The sequence below is a fragment of the Clavelina lepadiformis genome, chromosome 3, assembly GCF_947623445.1.
Source record: "Clavelina lepadiformis chromosome 3, kaClaLepa1.1, whole genome shotgun sequence".
Taxonomy (NCBI): Eukaryota; Metazoa; Chordata; class Ascidiacea; order Aplousobranchia; family Clavelinidae; genus Clavelina; species Clavelina lepadiformis.
The window spans coordinates 2,679,708-2,704,019 of NC_135242.1; the positions used below are offsets into that span (position 1 = coordinate 2,679,708).

Below are 24,312 nucleotides of genomic sequence, written 5' to 3' on the forward strand. Positions count from 1 at the left end.
ATTTAATATCAAAGTGAAAAGTGAACAAACGTGTAAAACAGATAATCCCGAATGATACTTAAAGGTATGTTAGCACATTGGCAAACAAGCTGAGGCATTATGGGTAGAGATTAACTACAATTGGCGTTATTTACAGTTAGCAACAATCTTCTAACAGTAAGCTTCTCAATACGTTTGTTACAGTATTTTCCTTTATTATCTGTTGGTAGAGAAAACTTAGATGACAGATAAATAAACTTGAATAAGTAAACTCAAATGCATTTGAATAACTATGAGACATTCATCACACTTGCTAAGAAATTGCGGCCCGCCATGTGCGCCCTTGCTATTGAACGTTGTCTTGTGCTGTCTCAACCCAATGTATTATATGAGGGGTTCCCAACCTTTTTATGTTCTCGTACCACTTAGCCACCTTGGATTGTCAACACGTACCACTATTTTTAATTTACATTATTTTTACTATTTAAAATCAGTAGTTGTGGAACAGCGTGGGAAGCTAGCGTTGGGTATGAAGAAGCAACCAACCAACATCAGAATAAACGCAATTCTGCATTTGCACAGACCACATTGCACACGTAATAGTTTCGTTACAGACACCATTCACATTGCACACATAATAGTTTCGTCACAGACACCATTAAGTTCGCACAGCAGCATTGTGTTAATAACGATGACAGCAGGAAGCAAGATCGACAAAAGTAGCTTACTGAGTGCAGAGAATTTAGTACGGAAAGAAATAGAATTGTTGTTCGCATATTTTAGCAACTCAAAATTAAATTGTTATACTAATATACTGTATATCGCATGCAACGGAGAGCTGCTCGCGTACCACCTGAAAAGCCCCGCGTACCACTAGTGGTACGCGTACCACCGGTTGGGAACCCCTGTATTATATGAATTTGTTTAACCAATGAAGAAACAGTTTGATAATGTTAATCATTTAATGTTCGTGCTTATTAATGTCAAGACAGTCGATTAACATTGAACTTCATAATTACCGTGTGTGCAGCTATGTTTGTCTAGGGCTCTAGGCTTACCATACGTCCCATTTTAGCCGAGATAGTCCCCCTTTTTAACGTCTTGTCCAGGCGTCCCTATCGGTCGGCCAAACGTTCCGGTTTGGCATTCAGTCAGCCAGCATAGGCATACCGCATAGAAGCCATACACCAACATTAGCATGTTCTTATTATTGTTTTTGCTGTGTAGCATACCGATACTTCTTGAAGAAGAATTCGTGATCTTGTTTGTGATTTATGTTATTCTATTCGATAAAAATATTATTGTGACGTCATTGTTAGCGGATAATTGGTAAAGCTTTCAGTTTCATTGTTAGCTAGTTCAGCTAATACTATGGTATCTGGTAGAAATATAAGGTGTTCTTTTAGTAGATTAGGCTTGCAGGGCTGTAGGCTAGGGTGGGTTTAAATGTAGGCCTACGTAATAATTCCGAAAAATGTCAAATTTAAAAATCACAGCTAAGGGGTTTGGGTTGTTTGAAAGCGTCCCGCTTTGAAGCCACAAAATTATGGTAAGCCTATGCTTGTCGTAAACAAAATATAAGATGGCTCTCTAGAGTTTGCTGTTCTTTTTAGAGTAATGTATTGTGGAAAAATTAAAAATAAAAGTTAACCCTGGGGTGCCAACAGCATGAACAGTAAGACTCTGGGTGTTCACGATCTTAGCACCCAATTCGTCAAGGATTAGCCCATAGGAAAGGGAAAAAGCAACGCACGGATTAGCCATTCGTACTGACTACCGTCAATTGGTATATGTAGGCCTAGCGCCCTAGCTTTTATGCGGTATGACACTATTTATTATAATGTAGATGCAATAAAATCATTGCAAATTCACGTATGCTGTACGGTATGTTTTCTACACAGCTACTGCCAATATATCACGTGACGAATTGGATTACACATTCAACATATGATTAGCCTTAAACCGATTACTTTTAAGATGGAATTATTACCGTTAGCTCATAGGAATGGTTAATCCGTGTGTTGCTTTTCCCCTTTCCTATGGGCTAATCCTTGACGAATGGGGTGATCTTTGATGCTCATAAACGTTTGCCCAGAACTCACGACACGTGCTGTAGGTTCAACAGGTGGCCAAATCAACTTGTTCAAGTACAACAAAACCAATCGTTGCTGTCTTTTGTGGAGATAATCCAGGTTCGTTTAAATTTGTTATTTGTACATTAGTACTTTAAGAATTGTACATTAGTACTTTAAGGCAGTGCAAGAAATGTTATAAATTCAACTCTTTGCTGCCTTTAATTATGCAATTAAGTATATCTAATCTATGATGCTGGACCCACATTGTAAAAATATTTTCTTATTAATTATCAGTAAAAGTGTTTTACAAGTAAACGAAAACCATTTTCAATTAAAAATTGTCTGTTTATGAGGACTTTTTAAAGCGAGGAGGCTGATTGTTAGGTCTGTTTACGCAAACGCTGTTTGCGCTACTGATATTAAGTCAAATCCCACCTTAGACAGGTTGTGGTGCCAATATCTCGTTGATAGGGTCATTGAGGTTGGGTTACACTACTCTACTATTTAGCAGTTTTTTTTCACCGTCCTTATGATGAGATACAGAACAAATAGCCAATATGTGACGAGCAACTAAGCAAAATTGTTTCATGATTCTGAAAATAACCAATAACCGCACATGAATAAAACTATTTGGTCTTCGTTAACTGACAAATATAATCATTTATAACGTTTTATAAATGCAATGTTATAATTTATAACGCAACCAAAGCGCGGCCTGGTATCCAACCTGGTGCTACGACCGCTTTGCCGCCGACCCGACTGCGGTTGGGAGATCAGCGCGAGCTTCACTAAACTTGAAGTCATGCACTGGACGTTCGTCTGCAATATTGTGCCCAAGGTAGGCTACTTGTGTCGTGCAAAAAAGAACGGTTCCTTTGACGCTGAACATAGATTTCAATAAACTAACAACCAATCAGAAACCTCTCCAAACAATTCAAAACTTGCATAATTTCATTCGATGATAATCACTTGCAACGCTGCATTTCATAAAATCACAGCTGATTTGCGCATATACAGGAATCGCACACTAAAGAAATTATTGCATCATCAACTATAAAAAGACAAAACGTTTAAAACTTGATCTGTAATTTGCAATGCTTACACCTTGTTCTCAAGTCTGAAACCAACTGAGTTTTATCTTCTTGTCGCGGAGCCTGTAGGAATCTCATCGATGCGTACACATTGTACCTGATGACATGATGGTATTCTGATATCCATGTGCTGTGTAATGTTTGTAATGTGCTGCATGATGGATGGTATGTCTTTAGTAGCAAGGACTCTTTCGAAGACGTCACGTACATCTATCATGGAAGGTCTTTCTTCAGGAGAATGACTCCAACACTTTTTCATTTGATCTTCAATTAGACTGATGATCTCTTCATCATCAGTGGAGGATTTCTCTTTCAATGATTCGACATCATCTAAACTGGGTCGCATCCTTTGACGGGCCACGTGGTCAACAATGTCGTCACGTGACATTCCTGAACCCCTAAATGGTGCTTTACGCGCAAGCACCTCATAATATATCATAGACACACTATAAACATCCATGGCTTTGCTTGTGCGAATTGTGCGGTTTAGCAAACGTTCGGGTGATGCATAACAATAAGTAAACTCTTGCCTGCCTCCGACAGAGATTCCGTGAACTTCATCAGTGCATGTTGCGAACTGGGTGCCACCGAAGTCACCAACCTTACATCTCAAGTCATACGTGAGTAGAATATTGTGTGGCTTGAGGTCGCCATGCGTGATTCGCTGATCGGTGAAGCCATGGTGAAGAAAAGCAACACCAGACGTCACATCAGCGCAGATCCGAAGACGGATATCTGCTGGTATGTCTGGAATTTTGAACCCAGGTGTGTGGTTGTTACAAGCTGTAAGGAAAAAGTGAAGGTCTCCCGCAGGCATGTATTCCATTATGATTCCTGCAGCACCACGCCATGTTGTGTAGCCTTCCAAACGAATCACATTTGCATGGTTGGAGAGTTTGAGATTTCGAATTTCTTTCATGACTCTAGAACGGCGAAAACAAACTGAACTTAGATGAAAAATCACACATACTCAATGTGAATCAAGACGCAATATTAATAACCGACTTATTGTGCGTTTCTTTGATCTCCCTTCCAGAGCCTGTAACTTTAAATATCTTTACAGCAACAGCTCCGTTTGCTTTAGTAAATCCAAGTCTAACACATCCAAAGCTTCCTTCTCCCAAAAATCCTTCTTCACCTGGTATAGCCCATATTTGTTCCAGTGGAATGTGTGTTGCATCCTATGTAGTGAAGAGACGTTACAAGAGCAAGACTAATGAAAAGAAATGCGGTAAACGAGGCGAGGGTACTACATACAAACACGGGCGGATTTTTGGGCGGATTTTGGCGGCCGAACTTGGGCGGATTTTTCCACCGTTACTCGTAAATGAATGGATTGATCGCAGTTCCTTTCGCCAGAATACTTTTTCCAAGTGAGATTATTTTAACTTCCCAGTGTGTTTTATTATGTACTTTTCATTACTCTTGTTTTGAATGTTGTCTGCGTGTATGTTTCAAATGAATACAGTTCGAGTTAAAAGGTTATATATGCTTTTGTTGGAAGTGTTTTCCAATCTCTGGTGTTACGTCTGTACAAACCAACGCAATGACCAAAAAAACCTTGAGTCGACGCATGCGAAGAGTTTAAAGAGAATAGCGAGTGCAAACCTGGAAGAGGTGCGGAAAATCACAGACGAGATACTTTACTGCAGGGTTCAAAATATTAGCGTTCTTGATTATGTGTCAAATTGAAGTATAGTCAGTAATCGTTGCTGCTAATTTTGTTAGATCTGTTTCGCTTTTTTGATGCGAATAAATTAAAAAACGAATAATAATCAAATAATATATAAGTATAAGAATGTCGTTCATTTTTTGCCGTAAACTTCACAGAACTAAAAGTAGGACGTATGGTAGAACAAAGAACATGCTCACAGCGATCCGTAGGCAGAAAAAAATTGGCAAAGCACTAAGACATGAATAGAAATACAATTGTGCTGTAAGTGTTAGGTTAGCATAACCAACAAGTTTAGAAATTTTATAAAATGCAAAAACTTGTAGCATGGCTGTTGTCGCAAATAACGTTGATTAGAAGTATATTTTATCATATTATTTGTTTTTACAACAATCCTTGACATGGGGTATTCCCAAACATCTAAACCCTTTAACTTTTCCGCCCTACATTGTGTAAACTTTGGCGCCTATGCATACAAACGTTCATCCAGAAAGACAAACAATGCGTCGATTGTGCAATCACAAAGACATGTCAAATTAATTGCACAACAATAAAATTTTTTATGTTAACCTGTAACTGTATCAGTTTTTATTTTACTTTACTTACAGGGATGCTGTTCTAACGATCTTGATAAGTCAAAATCGTAAAATATTTCATATGTAAATTATATGAAAAGTACGTATTTAGCTAGTAGCTAGATTGTCTTTATTTGTTGATTAAATTATTTTAACCTAGGAATTAAAATGTTTGGATGGCCCAGCATTAAGATCATAATGTATAATATAATGTTAAGTGTTGATACTGTAACAAATACAGTAATAATTTCATAGTAGTTTGTAAATAAGGTTCAATTTAAATTTTACAAAACCAATTAGAATCAAATGCATAATCTGATGGCAACTTGCACTGTTTTTCTTGTTTTCGAAATCCTCCAATTGCCTTGTTTTTTCAGTTAGTTGTCTGATTACATCTTTGTTGCTGGTCAAGTCCTGTAGAATGGATTAACATGTCCAGTTGATATTTATGTTAATGTTCGCAGCGTTACATAATCTTGCTAACAACAAAATTAAGTAAATTAAGTATTTTCACCACAAATAGTTTCTTGTTTTGTTCTTTAGATTTCCTCAATTCTTTTTCCAAATTGCCGAGTTCTTTTTTGCAATTGTCGAGTTCCTAATATCATAAAAATACTGCACTGTAAAGACAAATGTACAAAATTATGAAAAGGTTTTGTTTTTAACAAAACAAAATCAATTTATCATTTAACGGATTTATCAAGCGGAGCCTACTGTAGTTAGCAATTGTAGACAAACATGACTAATGGCACCTTATAAAAGCAAAGTTGTTGTCTTTATAATACAAGGTAGTTAGTAAAAATGTAAAGAATGTATTTGCCTTTTACAAAAACAAAAAACAACTATATTCATGCATGTCTTTATATGTTGTAAAGAAAATTAAAAAATCCGTATTTTAACACTGACATATTATTGTACAAATTAACCTAACTAACTTTTTTCAATTGCTGCTGATTTTCAAAATGGCGTTGAAAGTTCTTCATATTTGCAACTAATTTTTCATAATATTCTCCATGATAAGTATCATCATCAGGTTTATTTTCAATAAAAGATGTCAAGGCATTTTCCTTTGCATCTTTTTTGCCATCCTAATAAAAAATAAAGCATAATGCTCAAAACTCCAAATTTCAAGTTGACTGAGCCTAGTGGACACTCACTTCTAAGTCTTTTTCGAAATTTTTCAAAGTTTTATTGACCAGTTCTTCGTACTTCTTGTGAAGCGTGTTCTATAAGAAATATTAATGTTAGAACCATAGTTTGACATCTAAAATGTTATGATTAGAAAGTGAAGCATGCAACCAAATAGCTGGGCAATTGGTAAAAAAGCATACAACTTGTCATGCGGCTCACAATACACAATTGATGATAAGAACCTAACATATATATACTTTATACAGGAATGGCAAATATGATTATTTCATTTGCCTGAGAAAGTACCAGGTGATCTATGACAACAAACGCAAAATGGACCAAGTATAAAATGTACAACTAACTTGTTAATGCTTTACACATTACTGTAAATTACTTAAATAATGGATAAACCTTTCATGAAATATCCCACAAAAGCAAAATTGTAATCAAACCTCTTTTTCCAGACTTTTGTGTTGATAATTTCTAAAAGACTGTTCTAGCATTTCAACCAGCCGCATTCTGAGTTCATGATGAAGATGGTCATATCGTGTTTCGAACAGTTGTTCGTAATTTCGTAGAATGTTGCTTTGGAACTTTTCATGGCTGGTTTTTAAACCTTCTTCTGTGCAATGACCTAAATCATCCTAAGAATCAAGTTAATGCTGATTAAAACAAAGCTTTCTAAATGTTCTTTAAATAATGCTAATTAACTAACACTACATGAGAAAAAATGAAACTTAAAACAGATTTTGCAAGAAACATAAAATTCAACTAGAAAACAAACCATCGAAGTGTTGTACTGCTGTTGCAAATGTTCAATAACTCTTGTTCCTCTTATTTCTTCTTCTCTCTAATGAAAAAGTTAACACTGATATTTAATATTCTGACACTGTTATAACTCCTAACTTCTCTTCCAACAATGGAACCAAATGCATGCATTAAATCACTAAAAAGAAGTAATCTATATAGCACATACCTTGTGAATTTCTTTTTCTTTCACCTTCAATGATGAATTGAATGGATTCAACTTCAATTCTTCAATGATCTTCATGCGTGACTTCAGTTTTTCTTCATATTGATGATAACGGGGTTTATCAGAAAAGAATTTACGAAAATCTTCATTTACTTTTTCTTTAGCTGAAGGATCCTTTTCCTGAAAAAGAATTGGCCATTAAGTTATCCCAAGTTCTCAACAAACTTCTTTGGTTGCAACACAACCACACAAAACTTAGCATACAACAATGGTACCAACTTCTAAAAGCCTTTCATAGTTTCTAATGATTTCCAGCAATTTCTCATTGTACTGAAGGTGTAGAATAGTCTGAAAAGAGAACAAAAAGGTTGCTAAAAATGGTGTACCGACACTTAATCACGCAACACATAATCACTAGGACACTTAATCATGAAACACATAATCACTAGGAAATTTAATCACACAACACATAATCACTAGGACATTTAATCACGCGACACATAATCACTAGGACACTTAATCACGCGACACATAATCACTAGGACACTTAATCACGCGACACATTATCACTAGGACACTTAATCACGCAGGTTGCATTGCAAGAACCACGAATGCAGTCGAAGGTTGGCATTTTGGTCTCCAAACGCTTTTTCAATGCCACCACCCGACATTGTGGACTTTCATGCAGGGAATTGAAAAAGACCTTCAAATGCAACGTGCAACGTTTCTGCAAGGAATTGCTGGTACTCAACCTTCTATTCCAATGCGGTACAAGGCACTGAAACTGCGCGTTCAAAACACAGTTGAACGTTATCTGTCAAGCGAGATTTTAGTTTATTTTCGTGCGGTTGCTCTTTTTAGGTTTATATTTGTTTTTCGTGTGTAGACATGCAATTTTGGATACTGTAAATGTGTGATTAAATGTCCTAGTGATTATGTGTCGCATGATTAAGTGTCCCAGTGATTATGTGTCGCGTGATTAAGTGTCCCAGTGATTATGTGTCGCGTGATTAAGTGTCCTAGTGATTATGTGTCGCGTGATTAAGTGTCCTAGTGATTATGTGTCTCGTGATTAAATGTCCTAGTGATTTAGTGTCCTAGTGATTATGTGTCGGTGATTATGTGTCGCGTGGTTAAGTGTCACATAACCGCTAAAAATGCAGCAATTTCCGATATAGAAAAGAGCTTGTATATACAAGCACCTCAAAGGGGTTTGAAAAAGTGTCATGAAACACAATTGCCAAACAACTTATGATGTAAAAATCATTCCAACAAACCAATCGCTACAGAACTTGCAAATTACTCTAAAACAAACAACTTCTCACATCCTTGACACAGTCATTTTTAAAACTCAGTTTGCACTTCACTAAAATAACTGTATGCATTTTGACAACAACTCGTTTAGTTTGCCTTTTTAATCAGATCCGATAAATTATATTTATTAATTATTTTATATTTGCATTGATATCCTGTAAAGGTTTTTGTCTGGACGTGTAGAATGAATAATGTATACAAAATCAGAAAAAATAAAGCAATTGATTAAAATTGTGTTGCCAACAAAATTCCTTAGTTTTTTAACAGCATCACCTGAAGCAACCATAAATTATCAAATATCATAAAACAGACTATTTACAAATGTTTTTCCTTACGCACACACTGCTGTTGAGATTTAAATAAAAAAGAAAAGCGTCAAAATCATAAGTCACCGGATTTGTTTGCCAACTATCCAAGTGCTTCAGAAAAATGTATTTTATTTCCTTCTCCAAGCGTTCTTTGTATGGTTCTTTATGATTTTTGTGCAGTGCAGCAGAATCTTTATCGTAATCTTGTAGTGCCTTCCGTTTTGCTTCGTTATGCTTCCTCGTAAGAACTGAATCCTCACATTTACCTTTGATGGCTGTTTCCTAATCAGATTGTTGGATTACAGCATATTACAAGAAGTCAAAAACACCTTGAAGAATGTTAGAAAAGACAATTATAAAACTATTCCGAAAAACCATTGTAGCAGACTTACCATTATTTTGTATTATGACACCATTTTCTCTTGCGTATAAAAATTATTAATGAAAGTTAAGTGCTACACTAGATTGCATTTTACAGGTTCAAATTACCAGAGTTGTGTCATATTCTCGAAGTATCCTCTGCATTAAGGTTTGACCTTTTGCCATGCTAATTCCCTGAAGTAGTTAAGTAAAGCATTTCAAGTAATATCAATTTGTTAAAACGAAGCTAAATATTTCAACCTCAAGCTACCGACAAAATACCTCCATTGCAGATGCAGGGTTTTCAATGTCATTGGTTTGAAGTAAGTCAAAAAGGTTGTTTGTAAAATTCAACAACTCTTCACCAACAATATCTTTTTGCCCAACTTTCAACGGAATCGTGAAATCATCAATGAGGATACGAAGAAAATGATGTATTTCTTCTCTGAACTCATCATCCATGTCTATGTCAATATAAAAATGTTTAAACAAACATTGATCATGAAGATAACATTCCTCAGAATTAGTTACTTTGAGATATTTATACAAAAAGATACAAAAGAATCCAGATAAAAAGCGTTTTTAAAATAAATAAAAAAAGTTACAAATTATCAGCATCCTTTGCTCAAAATGTGTGTGAAGTAGAACTTCAACAATCACCATATTATCTTTTGTGACAATGCCATTTTTACAAATTGCTATTAGTTCGCTTATTAAAAAAATTTTTATCTTTAATAAACTTTAAGAAGAAGTAAAGAAAGTTGTTATGTTAAGTTTTAAAGTTACAGTCAGTTTTAGAATGTTGTAAAGTACAGTAGTAGTAGTAGTAAAGTACAGTAGTACTGTAGTAAACAGTACAGTAGTCTTACAGTAGTCTACGAAAGTTGTAAAATTTTACTTCCCTGTTTATTATGACAACTCACCTTTTACACAGATGGGAGTTCCTGGTTTCTTTGGTTTTCCTTTAGCAATTACGTTTCCAGGATGAGGAAGCAAGACACAATTTGTTGAGGTGAAAGCTGTTCTTATCTGATCTATCACCATAGTTATGTCAGGATCATTGCCTTCGTAGTGGAAGACCTCATGCTCCAAGTACTTGTCACCTCCCTCTTTACCGAACGGGAAATCATCTTCACCGATCCAATCACGAACCAGGAAAAGTAGAGTCTGCAAACATGGCATCATAAATATAATCAATACAAACATCTTTAACAATTGTTTCAAGCAGAGTGTTGAATCAGCAGCAAACTTCAATCTTTGAACAGATTTTAGTGAATATGGTTATGTTTATCATTTATCAGAAGTCAAACCGAACCAACCCAAACGATACAACAAAAAGAAGAAAAAAGTGTATTGAAAAGAATTTTTGTTAAAAATTCAGGGAAAATTGTGCATTTTGCGAGTTTTTGTTATCGGGAAAGTTGCGAATTTTTAGAAACTGAGGCTGTCGCAGTATTTCATCTATGACTGTGGACGGCTAATTTGTAGCATTCTTGTTACGCTAACAACCTAACGTGTTATTGGCTTAACTTTTAGTTTGCCCAAAACTGAAATAACTGGACACAAAACAAGCCGTATGGACAACCTTGAACACAGCCAAGTCAGACTGCTTCATGTTTGTTTTTCTTGTTATTTTTATTATTCTCAAAATATTGATAAATAAAGTCTAATTCACGTCTCAAAAACGCTATAAAAAGCCTTGAAATGTATTTTCATATTTATACAAACAGTAGCTGCCAAATTATGGCGGACACTTTAGAAACGTCATATCCAAAGATTCCATAAGACTGTACACAAAGATTTGGAAATGCCATATACCTACCTATTATATGTTTTCCTTGTACAGTATAGGACATAGGTTATAGGTAAAGGTTTGTCATGGTCATGGTCATGGTAGGTCAGGGTCAGGGTCAGGTATAGGTTGTAGACTATAGGCTTGTGGGTGCACACACAGGTTAGGGCATGGCATGTGAATATCGCAAATAATTTACTGTGAAAACTTTCTATTTTTTAACACTTCTCATTGTGAAATGCTGTTAGCTCAAAATGGTAATCGCTTGTAGCTATAAGCGTAGCACCAAGCAACCACCAATACCAATTTGAACTGCACTAGAAATAGCCAATTAGTTATCTTAACTCCAGAAATAATTTTCCAGCTGAGACTCGATGCCATATTATAAGCAACTAAATATTGTTGATAAATAATAATTGTTCATAATTACTTGATATTTACCTGAAAACATCGCATGCTCTGAACTTTTTTCATGGATTCTTTTGCATGGTCAATGAATACCTTAAAAAGAACATGTTTAGTTTGCTTTGTGGCAATCATAAATAACTCCAAGTTGTTTGTGACACCAGGGAAATTATTCAAAAAAAAGTAACAGTTTTATGGTTTGTAAACAATAAAAACCTGTAGGAACATGAAACTTACAGCCAATGATTGCAGATGATTTTCCTTTATTTGCTCTTTTAAGTTGTAAATTTGAACAGAACTCAGCAATGTGCTAAATGTAAAGAGGTTTGAATCATTTCTTGCTCCACTTTTATCAAAACATCCCTGAGTGTACATCAGTAATAATGCAATCTGCATAGAAGTAATCAGCTTTTTTAGTAATTTTGGATGTTCCTTTTGATTACCAGCTTTTACCGTTGTACCATTCTTCTTTTGTACAAGATATGGTTTACTCCAAATCCATACTCCTCGAGTTTCACGATGTATTCCACCTTTCCAGTTGAAATTATATGGGATTGGAGTGTCAGGTTTGTCTAGCCAGTGGCTGTCCTAGAAAAACATTAGATGAAAAAATAAAATCTGGTGATGATATTGAGCAGTTTTTTGAGAAAAGTTTAAGTTTTAAGTCTTGTGACTATTATGTCAGTTGTGAAATCAATGCACATTTCTATAAAAAATTATTCGGGAACAAAAATCCTTTGCAAAAAGAATAAAAATAACACGATACTTGAGTGGATGCAATTATCGTTACGATAACCAACTTGGAACTTTTGTAACCATACTTACAAAACCATAAAGTTAAACAAGTGCCAAACACTACCGAAGTTTTTTATATGGTTCTAGTTATTAGTGCTAAAGGTTCCTTGTTGTCTCAGGATGGTAAGAACCTTAACTTCTCATCCCTGGAACCTTGGAATCAAATATCGGACTAACCTTAATTTTTTATTGTTTCCTTAAACTGTGGAACATAAAATATTTTTGGCGCTGTATGTAAATGCTTGTTACATGCTTAATGAAAAAAAATAAAAACTTGCAGCTTGATAACAAAGAGATGACAGCAAGCTACAAAATTGGACAAAGTTAATTTTTCTTTATAATTTTTTTATTTTATTATAACAGTTTATTTGCACAGATAATGGGGTGTAAAAGACTTTTGTGTTGACATGTATTGAATGACATCAATCAGCTGTAACCTTTAGCACTAATCATTATTAATCACCAGCACTAATTTCAGAACTGTGAAGCAAATCAGAATATAGAAACAGAGGCAGAAGTTTCCAAACTTTTCGAAAGCAAAATTTAGTTTATTGCTCCCACTCTGAAAAAACACTTTAATATGTAGTCTAATAATAGTAACAACTAGTCATGCGGTTGAGTTAAATTGGGGCAAAAGGTTTTCACCATTTTCTTATCACCCAATGTTCCTGCTTGTATCATGTACTGTATATATATATTCTTTGAATAGTATAAAAGCAACAAATTCCGCCTCAGAACTGTACATTTATGGTGAACAAAACCCAAAATTTGGTATATTGGCTATATTTATTTTGAAGTAAAATCCTGCTTTTTCAAACAAATGCGACAGAAAATGCTTTTTATAATGTTTGCTGATGTCATATTTACAAAACTGTTAAACAAAAAGTATTTCAGTTTTTAACAGCGTTATACACATAATGTTTACAACAATTTTGGCTTGGGGAAATTCCCACATTTAGGGATACTGTAGTTCAATCTGACAATTTATTTAACTAAAGTGTCCATTGTTATTACAATGAGTCCATTGTCACTACATGAGATAGGCTACAACGCATTGTTTCATAATCTCATCAAACAACTCGTCTAGACCGGGAAAATGCATGTAACAATAGGAAATCTATGAATAAAGGTGAAAAACCCGTAGGGTCACCCTACACCCTACAAGGGGCCAAAAAACCCTACGAGTGGCAACCTTGACTGCAATACACATACTAAATTGGCTGGGATTAAAGCTGATGCGCAACTAGATAGTGAATAAGAATTTTGACCTTTTAACGGCCAATTTGTCGCCGGTTAATTTGGTCGCCGGCCAATTTATCAACGGCCGGCCAATTTACGTCACGGTTAATTTGATCGCCGGCCAATTTGTTGCCGGTCAGTTGACCACTACCAGTTGTCGCCGGTGAATTTGTTCACGGTCAATTGACGTGATCCCCCAGATGGTGGTATGTCAAAAATGGCCTATTATTTCCGGCATCCAGGCAGGATAGCGACTGTCAAAACAGCGACTGTCATAATGGCGACTTCATAATAGCGACTGTCTAAATGCCGACCGCATTAAAACAGCGACTGTTATGATAGCGACTTAACTAGGCTTTCCATTTTTCCAAATTTTTTTGTTGTTTATCATTGCTACTACAAGGCAGAGACCTGACTCAGCGAATGAAAAGATACGTGACAATGAACACACGAATCACTGTTGTACAGCAAAATCGAGGCCAGTATGATCTGCGGCAGTTCCTTCGAGCCCTTGCTCGCAATTTAGAAATAAACGTGTCTTGATTTTTATTGCATTTTTATTGCATTTTATTGCTTTTTAAATCATGTGACTTCATGTGACTATGGATAGTCCAAATAAAATGTTGTTTTAAAGTCCCTTTTGGTTTCAATCTTTCACTACGCAGTATTTGCCTGTTTCTGCGTGCATACGTGTGTAGAGAGGTGTGGGGGATGGAAGTGCGTGTGCGCGTAAGCCTTGGATTTAATAAAAGAAGTGAGGTCGCTGTTGTGGCAGTCGCTGTTTTAAATGAATCGCTGTCGTGTAGTCGCTCTATTGACAGTCGCTGTTTTAAATGAATCGCTGTCGTGTGGTTGCTCTATTGATAGTCGCTGTTCTGACAGTCGCTATTTGGAACCCGAGCCATTATTTCCAGTTTTATTTTGTTTAATTGATGTGCTGCAAAATGGCAAGATTGACAATGACAATAACGAAAAAGGATGACCATGGTCCATGGTAAGGATAAGCATGATCACAATTACGGGTAACAGAAAAGATTTTTTTCTTCTCTGAACCTCAAACATTTTCTGCAGTTAGCATTTTAATGCATCGAACTGCTGTTTGCTGCAAGCTAATAAACCGTTTCAACTTCAGTACTTTAAATGAAAACTAAAATTGTAATCGTCTTACCAGCTTAGACTCCAGATACATGACCAACAAACTCAACAAAAATATATACCTTTAAAATATATATATACCTTTATAAAATATGCGAAATATACCTTTGTCATTAGTGACATTTATTGAGATGCAAAGACTGAATTCAAGCAACCAGTACTCAAAGCCTACTTACTACTTTACACATATGTAGGCTACTGGAAACAAAAAACGCACACACATTTATTCAGTGTGATTGGTGCGACTGCTTTCTGCTACAAAGCAAGTCCAGCCGTGGCTCAACACCTGCTAATGCTGGTCTCAAGGCGGTTTTAATGTTGATTAGGCTGGAACGATATTTTATTTTGATTGTATTTTGTACTTCGTGTAAAATTGGTATACGCTCTGCGACCCCTGACGTTCGTTACGCGACCCCTTGCGGGGTCGCGACCCCCAGTTTGGGGAGCCCTGGTATAAGGTATCTGTGCCTAATAAGGCAGTTCCCTAATAAGGTCCATTGCTCATATTTCGCAAACCCGTGCAAATAAATGAAAAATTTTGTCCCTATATAAAAACTAATATAAATTCATGATGGTTTACCAGATTTCATCCTTGTCACGTGATCAACCGATTCGCTAGGGCACAACAAAAATTTGATATTTGCAGTTAAGGTGGTTTTGTTAGTTTAGAAAAAAAGTAAGTGAGAATTTGGCCGGTTAAATGAACTGTTGTCAGCCGGTTGAAGTTTTCATGTAACAACCAACTTAGTATTGAAAAGGATAATGCACTTTTTTTTGTTAAAATTTTTCTGATAATAAAAATGTGACATTTTTTTCGTGGATGCCACATGCGCCTAATACGGCCTATGCAAAATGCTTGGCTAATTGATTTTCAGACTTCAAGAGTGGTTCCAGTCATCAGTTGGTAAGTTGTTGCAGTTACTTTGATGCGCCTAGTGGAATCTTTTTAAATGTTTGTACAACACAAATTGGTGGTTGCTGTCTTGTTTTATTTGCTTAATACGATTTTTCAGCTATGTTTTGAATCAAAATACTCACAAAATTGGTAGGCCTTATTAGGAGCCTATGCTCCTAATAAGGCCCATTTTTTGGAATTTTTAATTTCTTTATAAAAAATGTTTGGGGGGTTGCCAGGTATTGTGGTTTTAATATGTTGTAGTCATATACCCTCACTAATAGAATACGATTTTTCAGTCTATTCTCATTTGTGGTTCTTGAGTTATTTTCAAAAAAGTGTTAGGTGGGCCTTATTTGGTACAGGTACCTTAGTAAAAAATAACCTTGTATGACAAAAAGTGACCTGGAAAATGACAACAATGACAACGACGGTATTGAAAAATTACGACCAATTAGACCATAGTAAGGATAAGTATGATCACAATTACGGGTAACAGAAAACAATTTTTTTTTATCTCTGAACCTCAAACATTTTCTGCAGTTAGCATTTTAATGCATCTAACTGTTGTTTGCTGCAAGCTAATAAACCGTTTCAACTTCAGTACTTTAAATGAAAACTAAAAGTGTAATCGTCTTACCAGGTTAGACTCCAGATACAGGGTCAACAAACTCAGCATAAATGATTTTCCTTCTCGCATGGCTCCAGCAATGGAAATGACTGCAACAGGATTGTGTATGACGTCAGGATGTTCTGCCAAGTTCTTCAAGACAGCTTTGTCCATGTCATATCTGCCATCTTCTTTGGGTATCAGCACTTGAATCGCGTTCCCAGGAGGTGCTTAAACAGTTAAAATTGGAAATTAAATCCAGTAAAACTTTGCATTTCAAGCGCTGGACATAACTTGCTTGTCTTTTTGAATCTTTGTCAGTCAAAAATATTATAAAGTGCAATAAATTATTGGAAGACAAGTGTGACAACAAGTTGATATTAAACTAAAAAAGGAATCAGTCAGTATACTGGACAAACATTCCAACACCAGTAACAAGATTTAGTGGTTAAGCAATTAATTCTATTACCATTACCACAAGTGTTGAAAAAGATACAGATACAGTTTAAATACTTTAAAGTGCACAAAAAGCACAGCTTGACTATTTTCTTGAAACCTTGAGCATTCTCTTATCAATACAATCATATTTATATCCTGTGACTTTCGCAGTGTCAAACTTTGGTCTATTTCTGTAAAAATGGAAAGGATTTACAAAAAAAACTATAAGATTTTTCCGTTGGGAATATGGGAATTGGTGTAAAAGAATCTCTAATTTATCAATTTTGTTTTCACTTACACTCTCATATTTTGCACGACAGGGGTTGTCGGCTAGTCTGGGAGTTCAGATATCAGAACACATTTTGATGAGCCAGCTGGTAGCTGATTTCAATTGCTGTCCTTCAGATCCCAATGTCCCTGTTGTAGAGGAATCTGGACATGGATGCAGAATTCGATCTGCTGACAACTCATCTGCACCACACTGACATGCGACAGTAGCTTAAAAACTCAAGCCATGCATAAATGTGCATGAGGAATTCAAACCTTCCAATAACGATTTAAAGACAATCCAGACTCAACCAATCAGGTCTGCTGAGTGATGCCCAGATGCCGTAGATGGTTTGTGCTGACGTTGGTTAAAACTTTGTGGAGATAAAAGGTGGTATTGCTTCATTTCGTAAGCCAGGTGTTCTGGATCCAGATTTGTGCATTGAGGGCAACTCCACTATAATGTCTGTGGTGCTGACACACATGGGTGTGGGGATTAAATCCGCGGGTCTCATGTACAAGTGCACAACCACAGGAGGTATAAATGCATACAAGTCCCCAGCTACTCAAACATCTTGTTGTGCACTTCTGCACTAGACCAAAATCCACTGTATGATTGTCGGTTTACTGACAGAGTTGCCGGAAGTGTCTGCAATCCAAACTGCACAATGAGGCTTGACGCGGCATTTGGCTTCACTGGCAAACTGATCTTCAAAATTTACAACTAACTCAAAGACAACAAGAAGTTGAAAACACAAAGATTTAAGGGTCTACCTAGGCTATACAAGAGCACAACCAGATGACGTAAAGAATTTGAGTAGCTGCATGGGGTCTAGTATATAAAGGCATCCTGTGGTTATACAGTTGTATAGTAGACCCGGTTTTAATTGACATTGTCTGTACCAACCTGTTTTCACCGAAACCTCGGGTGTACAGACCGACTAACTCAGGTGTTGAAAGGCTGGCCAAGTGAGCATCTATTCAGTGTTTCTTCAGTACAAATCTAGACTAACACTTGGAACCATAGATTTGTCCAACATTCTATAAAAACCTTTGGGCTTTATAAATATAGGCCTACATCCATTATTATCAAAATTTAAGCATTTTACGATTCACACACTCCGTTTTGGTTATTTCTGTTTTTGTGTGGTGGTATTTTTCAGTGTGAAATTTTTGTTTCTCCCTCTCCTCGGAAACGAACAACGTATTGTGATGTCATAATTTTCCGAATAATGCAAGATCTTTCGTTCAAGCATGTTTCTGGCTTATACGACCCAATTGAAACAATTTTGTACCAAATGAACCTGTTATGTGTAAACTATGCGTATGGTGTCAAAATTGACAGTTAAGCAAAGGCAATAAGGCATTTCGATTCCCGCTTTAGACCTTTTGCACGTTAAAAACGCTTGAGTTAAGATATCTGTCACTTTTTGAAGATTGTTTCTATTTGGATTAGATATGACACACATAATTTCCCCGAAAATTCTACCTTCAAACAATGGCATGGTCTATATTCCAGTCTACTGGTAGTCTGGTATCTAATTTATATATTTTTTGTATCGTATATTTTTGCCACTGACGGTAGGAAGCGAAAAATATAATAACCAATCATAGGTGGGCAGTACCGTGGTACTACAGTACCGAATTACTACCCCATTCGTCTACTTTCCGTCCATTAAAATGGTCCAGAGTACGGGAATTTTTACCCATTGTAATCGTCGAAAGTATGCCTTTCTTACCCTAGACTGCCTAGAGTAAGATATATGCCTTTGGAATTGGGAGAATTTTACTTCGGTACAAGTACGGTTTGTGAACCCCATTCGTCTATTTTTCCGCCCATTAAAATGGACCTGCTTTCAGCTATGGGGTTTCCCACAAACCATAGTTCCTACCGAAGTAAACAACTCACCAGGAGACCGGGGCTAGTTCGAAAACGGAGTTAGTTGAAACATCGCTGTTTTAGTACTCCCCGAACATCTTTGTAAATCTTTACTGCCCCTTAATGATTGACAACGATGTTATCTATTCGCCATGTTAATTTTGTTGGTCTCAGGGTAGAAGCATAAGTGTGGTACCCATTCATCTGTTTTTTACACTTTGAGCTAAAATTCGAGCTTGTTGGTAAATATAGTGTAACATAGTGCTCTAGAGAGATAAGTGAAAGTTCATTAGCGTATATTGACCGTAGGTGCCATGGTACCATAAAAGGTTGAGGCAATTAAATTACCTGGTTTAGTGGCTACATAAAAAGTAATTTTTCTCTCCCATGTGTACACGGGGTTAGTTGAAACAATTTGAATGGGCTTAGTTGGAAATATCAGATAGGTAGGCTACACCAAACATCAGATAGCTCTTCATCATCAACAATAGATTGTCCTATGAATGTCACACCTGAAAGCATAAGGCCATTTACAAAAGCTGCTCCCAGAAAGAGGAAATCCAACACAAATCGCGGAAGAACCAGGATTTTAACTGACACCCCTGAAAAACAGGCACTTATTTATTTTAACAACTTATGGCACAGGTTTGTAATGAAAAGTGGTGTATGGTACCTTAACCTGTAAGGTTTGCCCACTTCACTACAAAGTCTGTTTACTTGTGTATATCTTAACAGTGAACTTTGATAGACTTCAGCAATAATAACACAGGAACGAAAACTGTATAATCTGATTATATTGAAGCTTCTTTCACAATCACACTTAGACAAAGCACAGGCACAGCAGCAATCAGCATAAAGCTGTTGCTTGCGGCGTTGACTTTGACTTGGTACACGACAGAAAAGGAACGATTGTATAAACTGACGTAATATATATATAGGCACGCGCAATATTTAATCACGAACTAAAACGATAAACAGGATGTCATTTGACACACAATGCTTTATCTTCTTTGAGCAGATTTGCAAACCCAGAAGCTCTTCAGCATTTTTATATCACGTTTAATGAACAGTATAAAATCTTCTTATCATCACAGGTTGAAAAAAAGAAAAAGACAAGTAAGAAAATTTGTAAACGCTTGATAAATGCTTCAAAGTCTGACTCTGACAAAGCACCGCCACCACTGTTATCAGATGAGGAGGACTGCTCAGACGGGAGTACAACAGACGATGAAGAAATGACAGAGGTTAATCAACCAAGTGAAATTAAAGAAGGTGAATTTGCACTGGTCAAATTTTGTGCAAGAAAAAGTGTGCAGTACTACGTTGGACAAGTAAGTGATGTTTTTGAAGATGGGGACGTAACCTTCAAATTTTTGAAGCGTCCAGTCTCTCTAAATTAGTGAGTGAACGCCCCTCGTTTATTTTTCCTGTGGACACTGACGAATCGGAATTTACTCAAAATTTAAAAGACATTGTGTGCAAATTGCCTGTTCCTTTGAACAGAAGAGGAACGAAACGATGTCAGCAGAAATTTGTCTTCCCTGTTGACTTGTCGGGCTACAATCCACAATAGATTGTTTGACATACAAAGAACAGCACTTTTGAATACTGAATATAACAAATCGATGTATTTTTCAACTAACCCCGTGTGGTTTTCCAACAAACCCCAGCTTTGGGGTTAGTTGAAACACGTGACTGATGTCTGAAAAATTAAAGTTTGTGCGTAAACCTGTAATAATTTCTGGTAAGTCTTTTGTAATAAGTTGTAGATCATCGTAGTCATTATGCCAGACTCGATAAAGGTTTCAGAGATCATTCTGAATTTTGGTCGTTTAAATTTTCCTAAAATGTTTTCCAACTAACCCCGGTCTCCCCTACTTCCTGCCATTCGAATGGGAAAACATTACCGCATTTCTACCCATTTCAAAGGGCGGAAAGCAGAAGATTCGGGTGGAATTACTGAACTGAAATCGGTACCGTCAGTACTTTTGCAAAAGTGCTGAATCTCTGTACTGAATTACCTTTTTCAAAAAAATCTAGTCAGTCCAAGTACTTACCACTTGATTATTTCAAAATTTTAACAAGTATGTTTTCAAAAATGCATGTTAATTAATTCTTAATACCAATTTTAGCATCTGTTGCTCTTTGTTAATCTAGAAATGTCAAGTAAAACTGCAAGCGATTGACCCCACATACGTTTTAACCTGGGTTAACCTTTATCAGGGGCATAATAGCAGCAAACATTGTATTTGCATTTTTTAACGAATACCGAGTACCAACAAAGTACCGAACAACTTTTCGAACTTTTCTTCTAAGTACCAATCTCTAACCTCTGCAAACAATCAACCAGAGCTTGACAATCGTGCTTGTAAAAAGAGCATCGCTCTCGATCAACAATGAAAAAAGGAGCTAGCTCGTGCTTACGTTCTACCGTAATGCAAAGAGCACGTTCGTACTATCCGATCACGCTCCGGCTCTTTTTGGCGATTAAAAATTATTTTCATTGCAGCGCATTTTCGGACACCAATCGCATTCGTGGCATCCAGGCCGGATAGCGACTGTCAAAACAGCGACTGTCATAATGGCGACTTCATAATAGCGACGTAATCAAGTGAGCGACATTCCAAACAGCGATTGTATAAATGCCGACCGCATTAAAACAGCGACTGTTATGATAGCGACTTAACTAGGCTTACCATATTTTTTTGATTGAAAAGCGGAAGAAAATGCAAACAAGTACCGGAACCGTACGAAATAAGTTCTTTCAATAACCTAACTGCAAAAAGATCATCTCCTCCTCCTCCTAGCCTACTATTACTGAACAGTGAACAAGCGAATGCGCTAACAATCAACTCACCACTGGACCAATTACCCGCTACAATGATGTAACAATTACTTTCACATTTAACACAACGAAACAAGAACACGCATCGGGTATTGCTTTTCAGCAAAATGGCTAAACAAACCAATCACATCATGCTAATATTCGTGTAGTGTGGGGCAATGCTGGCTCAGTAAATGCCAAAGCGGGACTTTTAGTTGACTGATCGGGACGCCGGGACAAAGCCTTTAAAAGCGGGACTGCGGCGGCAGTCCCTTCGAGCCCTTGCTCACAATTTAGAAATAAACGTGGCTTGATTTTTATTGCAAGACTTTTGGTTGTTTTAAAGTCCCTTTTGGTTTCAATCTTTTTCTAGACCCTGAATTTTATTGCAAGGCTTGACGACTTTCTGTTGTTTGGCTTGACTAGCCTATTTCTTTTTAAATCATGTGACTTCTATGGATAGTCCAAATAAAATGTTGTTTTAAAGTCCCTTTTGGTTTCAATCTTTCACTACGCAGTGTTTGCCTGTTTGTGCGTGCATACGTGTGTAGAGAGGTGTGGGGGATGGAAGTGCGTGTGCACGTAAGCCTTGGATTTAATAAAAGAAGTGAGGTCGCTGTTGTGGCAGTCGCTGTTTTTGATGAATCGCTGTCGTGTAGTCGCTCTATTGACAGTCGCTGTTTTAAATGAATCGCTGTCGTGTGGTCGCTCTATTGACAGTCGCTGTTATGACAGTTGCTATTTGGAACCCGAGCCCGCATTCGTATGTTGCAAACAACAAACTTGCATTGTAAAACATGCGTGCAACTGTAACTGCTTATCACTATTTGTTTTAAATGTTATAGTAAATTTGGTGGAATCCCATGTTGTAGGCCTAGTATTTTGTTTTGGTCTAATATAGCCAAGTAGAGTGTTAAGAAGCTTCTAGAATTGCAGTGCCGCCGTACAACAGTCTAACATTCTTCACTTTCAAAAAGTGTTGCACGTAATTGACAATAATTATACAAAACTTACCAAACAGAGCTGCTGTTACGAATGTCTATTACGTAGTACATTATTGCAACGAATTGTTTAATCTATAATTACATGCATTCACTATGTAAACGCAACTGAAATGCGTGCGATATCTGCACTCGGGTCTTGGCCCACATTGCCGTTTTCCGGAACCAAACAACAGAAGATTGCAACGTGACGTAATAACCGTCTTTTGATAACTATAGCAACGACTATACAGTAAATCGAGTATTGGAAGAATGGCAGTGACACGGCTAAGCTGTTAAAGTGATATCACACTGCACTAGTAGTATAGTCTTGACACAAGAAATATCGCTTTGGCGTCTCGTGCAAAAGTACGTCACATATTACGTGGATAAAGTTATGATAGCCTACACAATTAGGTTTTGGAAAATGTTTGTCAGAAAATAATTCCGATTAAAAACGATTATAATAAATAACATTTATTTACATTTCTAGTTGCCTTCAACATAAATCATGGCAAAAATTCAGTTTTTTTTGGTGACTGCAAATTTGGCGAAACTGAAACCAATATTAAGCGATTACAGTATTTGTGATATAAACCTGCTCTGCAAATAAAAAACAAAGGCAGAAAGATTACACATTGAAGACGCAAAAAAATAACAGATAATAATTTGAGTTTTATTACTATATCTAAGTAATTCTCATGCACAAAGACAAAATGAGTTAAACAACATACCGGTACCACCAACTGCTGTTAAGAGTTTGAAATAAACCTTTCGCGTGAAGTCCATCACAGAAGAATTCTATTTCGACGTCAACAGCTTATTCAAAAGTTTTGTTTGAAACAAACAAGTAACTTAAGTTTATTTTGTAGCTTATTGAGCCAGATTTTGCAAAACGAAACGATCTGTGTGACTTTAAAATTTAATTAGAACGCATATAATTCTAAAGCTGGCTGTACAACTAACCCTTCCATAGGCATTACCTCTCCTTAGAAGGTTTACTAAAAGTATAATGGAAATATGCTCTATTTACAGCTCATATTGACCAAACTTTTTTTTTTCGATTTAGAGCATTCAATAAAATTTACAACATAAATGTAAACAAAGGCCTTTCTCTTGCTACGTTCTATACGATGGTAAGCTGTGACTCTGGAAAGCTTATAATAAAACTAGCAGGGTATAGGATGGCACTCTAGGGTTAACATCTATTTTGAATTCCTCTAACAAGCTTTTGCAAGCATCAGCTTGCTTCATCAGGTGTACTAAGGAATGGCCTCAGAAAAACATTATCTTTGTAATGAATGACACGTCACAATGACATACAAATGACATGACATTTGCTGAAAATAAAATTGATTGTCCTCGTAAATATATACCGATGTTGTGTGTTCACAAAGATATCTTGTAAAATATATTTGTGTTTTAGAGCCTAAGTAGTACGTATAATGATTTATTACTATCTGTTAAAGTGATAATTTTGAGTGTTTGTTGGTGAAATTATGATATAACTTCACAGACCGTGACATAATTTATTGCAAAACGTCCATTAAAACGA

At 36.4% G+C, this 24,312-nt stretch overlaps 1 protein-coding gene and 1 long non-coding RNA gene across 4 annotated transcripts; one reads left to right on the forward strand and one right to left on the reverse strand.

Moving 5' to 3' along the window:
* Nucleotides 1–1,374: 1,374 nt before the first annotated feature.
* LOC143449464 (uncharacterized) lies at nt 1,375–10,551 on the forward strand. The gene is made up of 3 exons (XR_013114571.1): nt 1,375–1,528; nt 2,075–2,171; nt 10,413–10,551. It is a non-coding gene; the product is annotated as an uncharacterized LOC143449464 (long non-coding RNA).
* On the reverse strand, nt 2,988–23,594 carry LOC143449463 (uncharacterized). 3 transcript variants are annotated; one of them, XM_076949679.1, is made up of 19 exons: nt 23,492–23,594; nt 16,400–16,599; nt 12,129–12,263; nt 11,913–12,065; nt 11,712–11,771; nt 10,402–10,645; nt 9,761–9,942; nt 9,608–9,673; nt 9,203–9,400; nt 7,776–7,844; nt 7,500–7,676; nt 7,308–7,373; nt 6,976–7,167; nt 6,550–6,618; nt 6,328–6,480; nt 5,907–5,990; nt 5,723–5,806; nt 4,151–4,326; nt 2,988–4,068 (listed from the first exon to the last, which is right to left on the reverse strand). In XM_076949679.1, the coding sequence occupies exons 1-19, from the start codon at nt 23,544–23,546 to the stop codon at nt 3,189–3,191; spliced, it is 3,243 nt and encodes a 1,080-aa protein (XP_076805794.1). In that variant the 5' UTR covers nt 23,547–23,594; the 3' UTR covers nt 2,988–3,188. The 3 variants fall into 3 exon arrangements, with proteins under 3 accessions (XP_076805794.1, XP_076805795.1, XP_076805796.1); XM_076949680.1 differs by lacking the exon at nt 23,492–23,594 and adding an exon at nt 17,106–17,234; XM_076949681.1 differs by lacking the exons at nt 16,400–16,599; nt 23,492–23,594 and adding an exon at nt 14,878–14,914.
* Between the last annotated feature and the right edge of the window lie 718 nt (nt 23,595–24,312).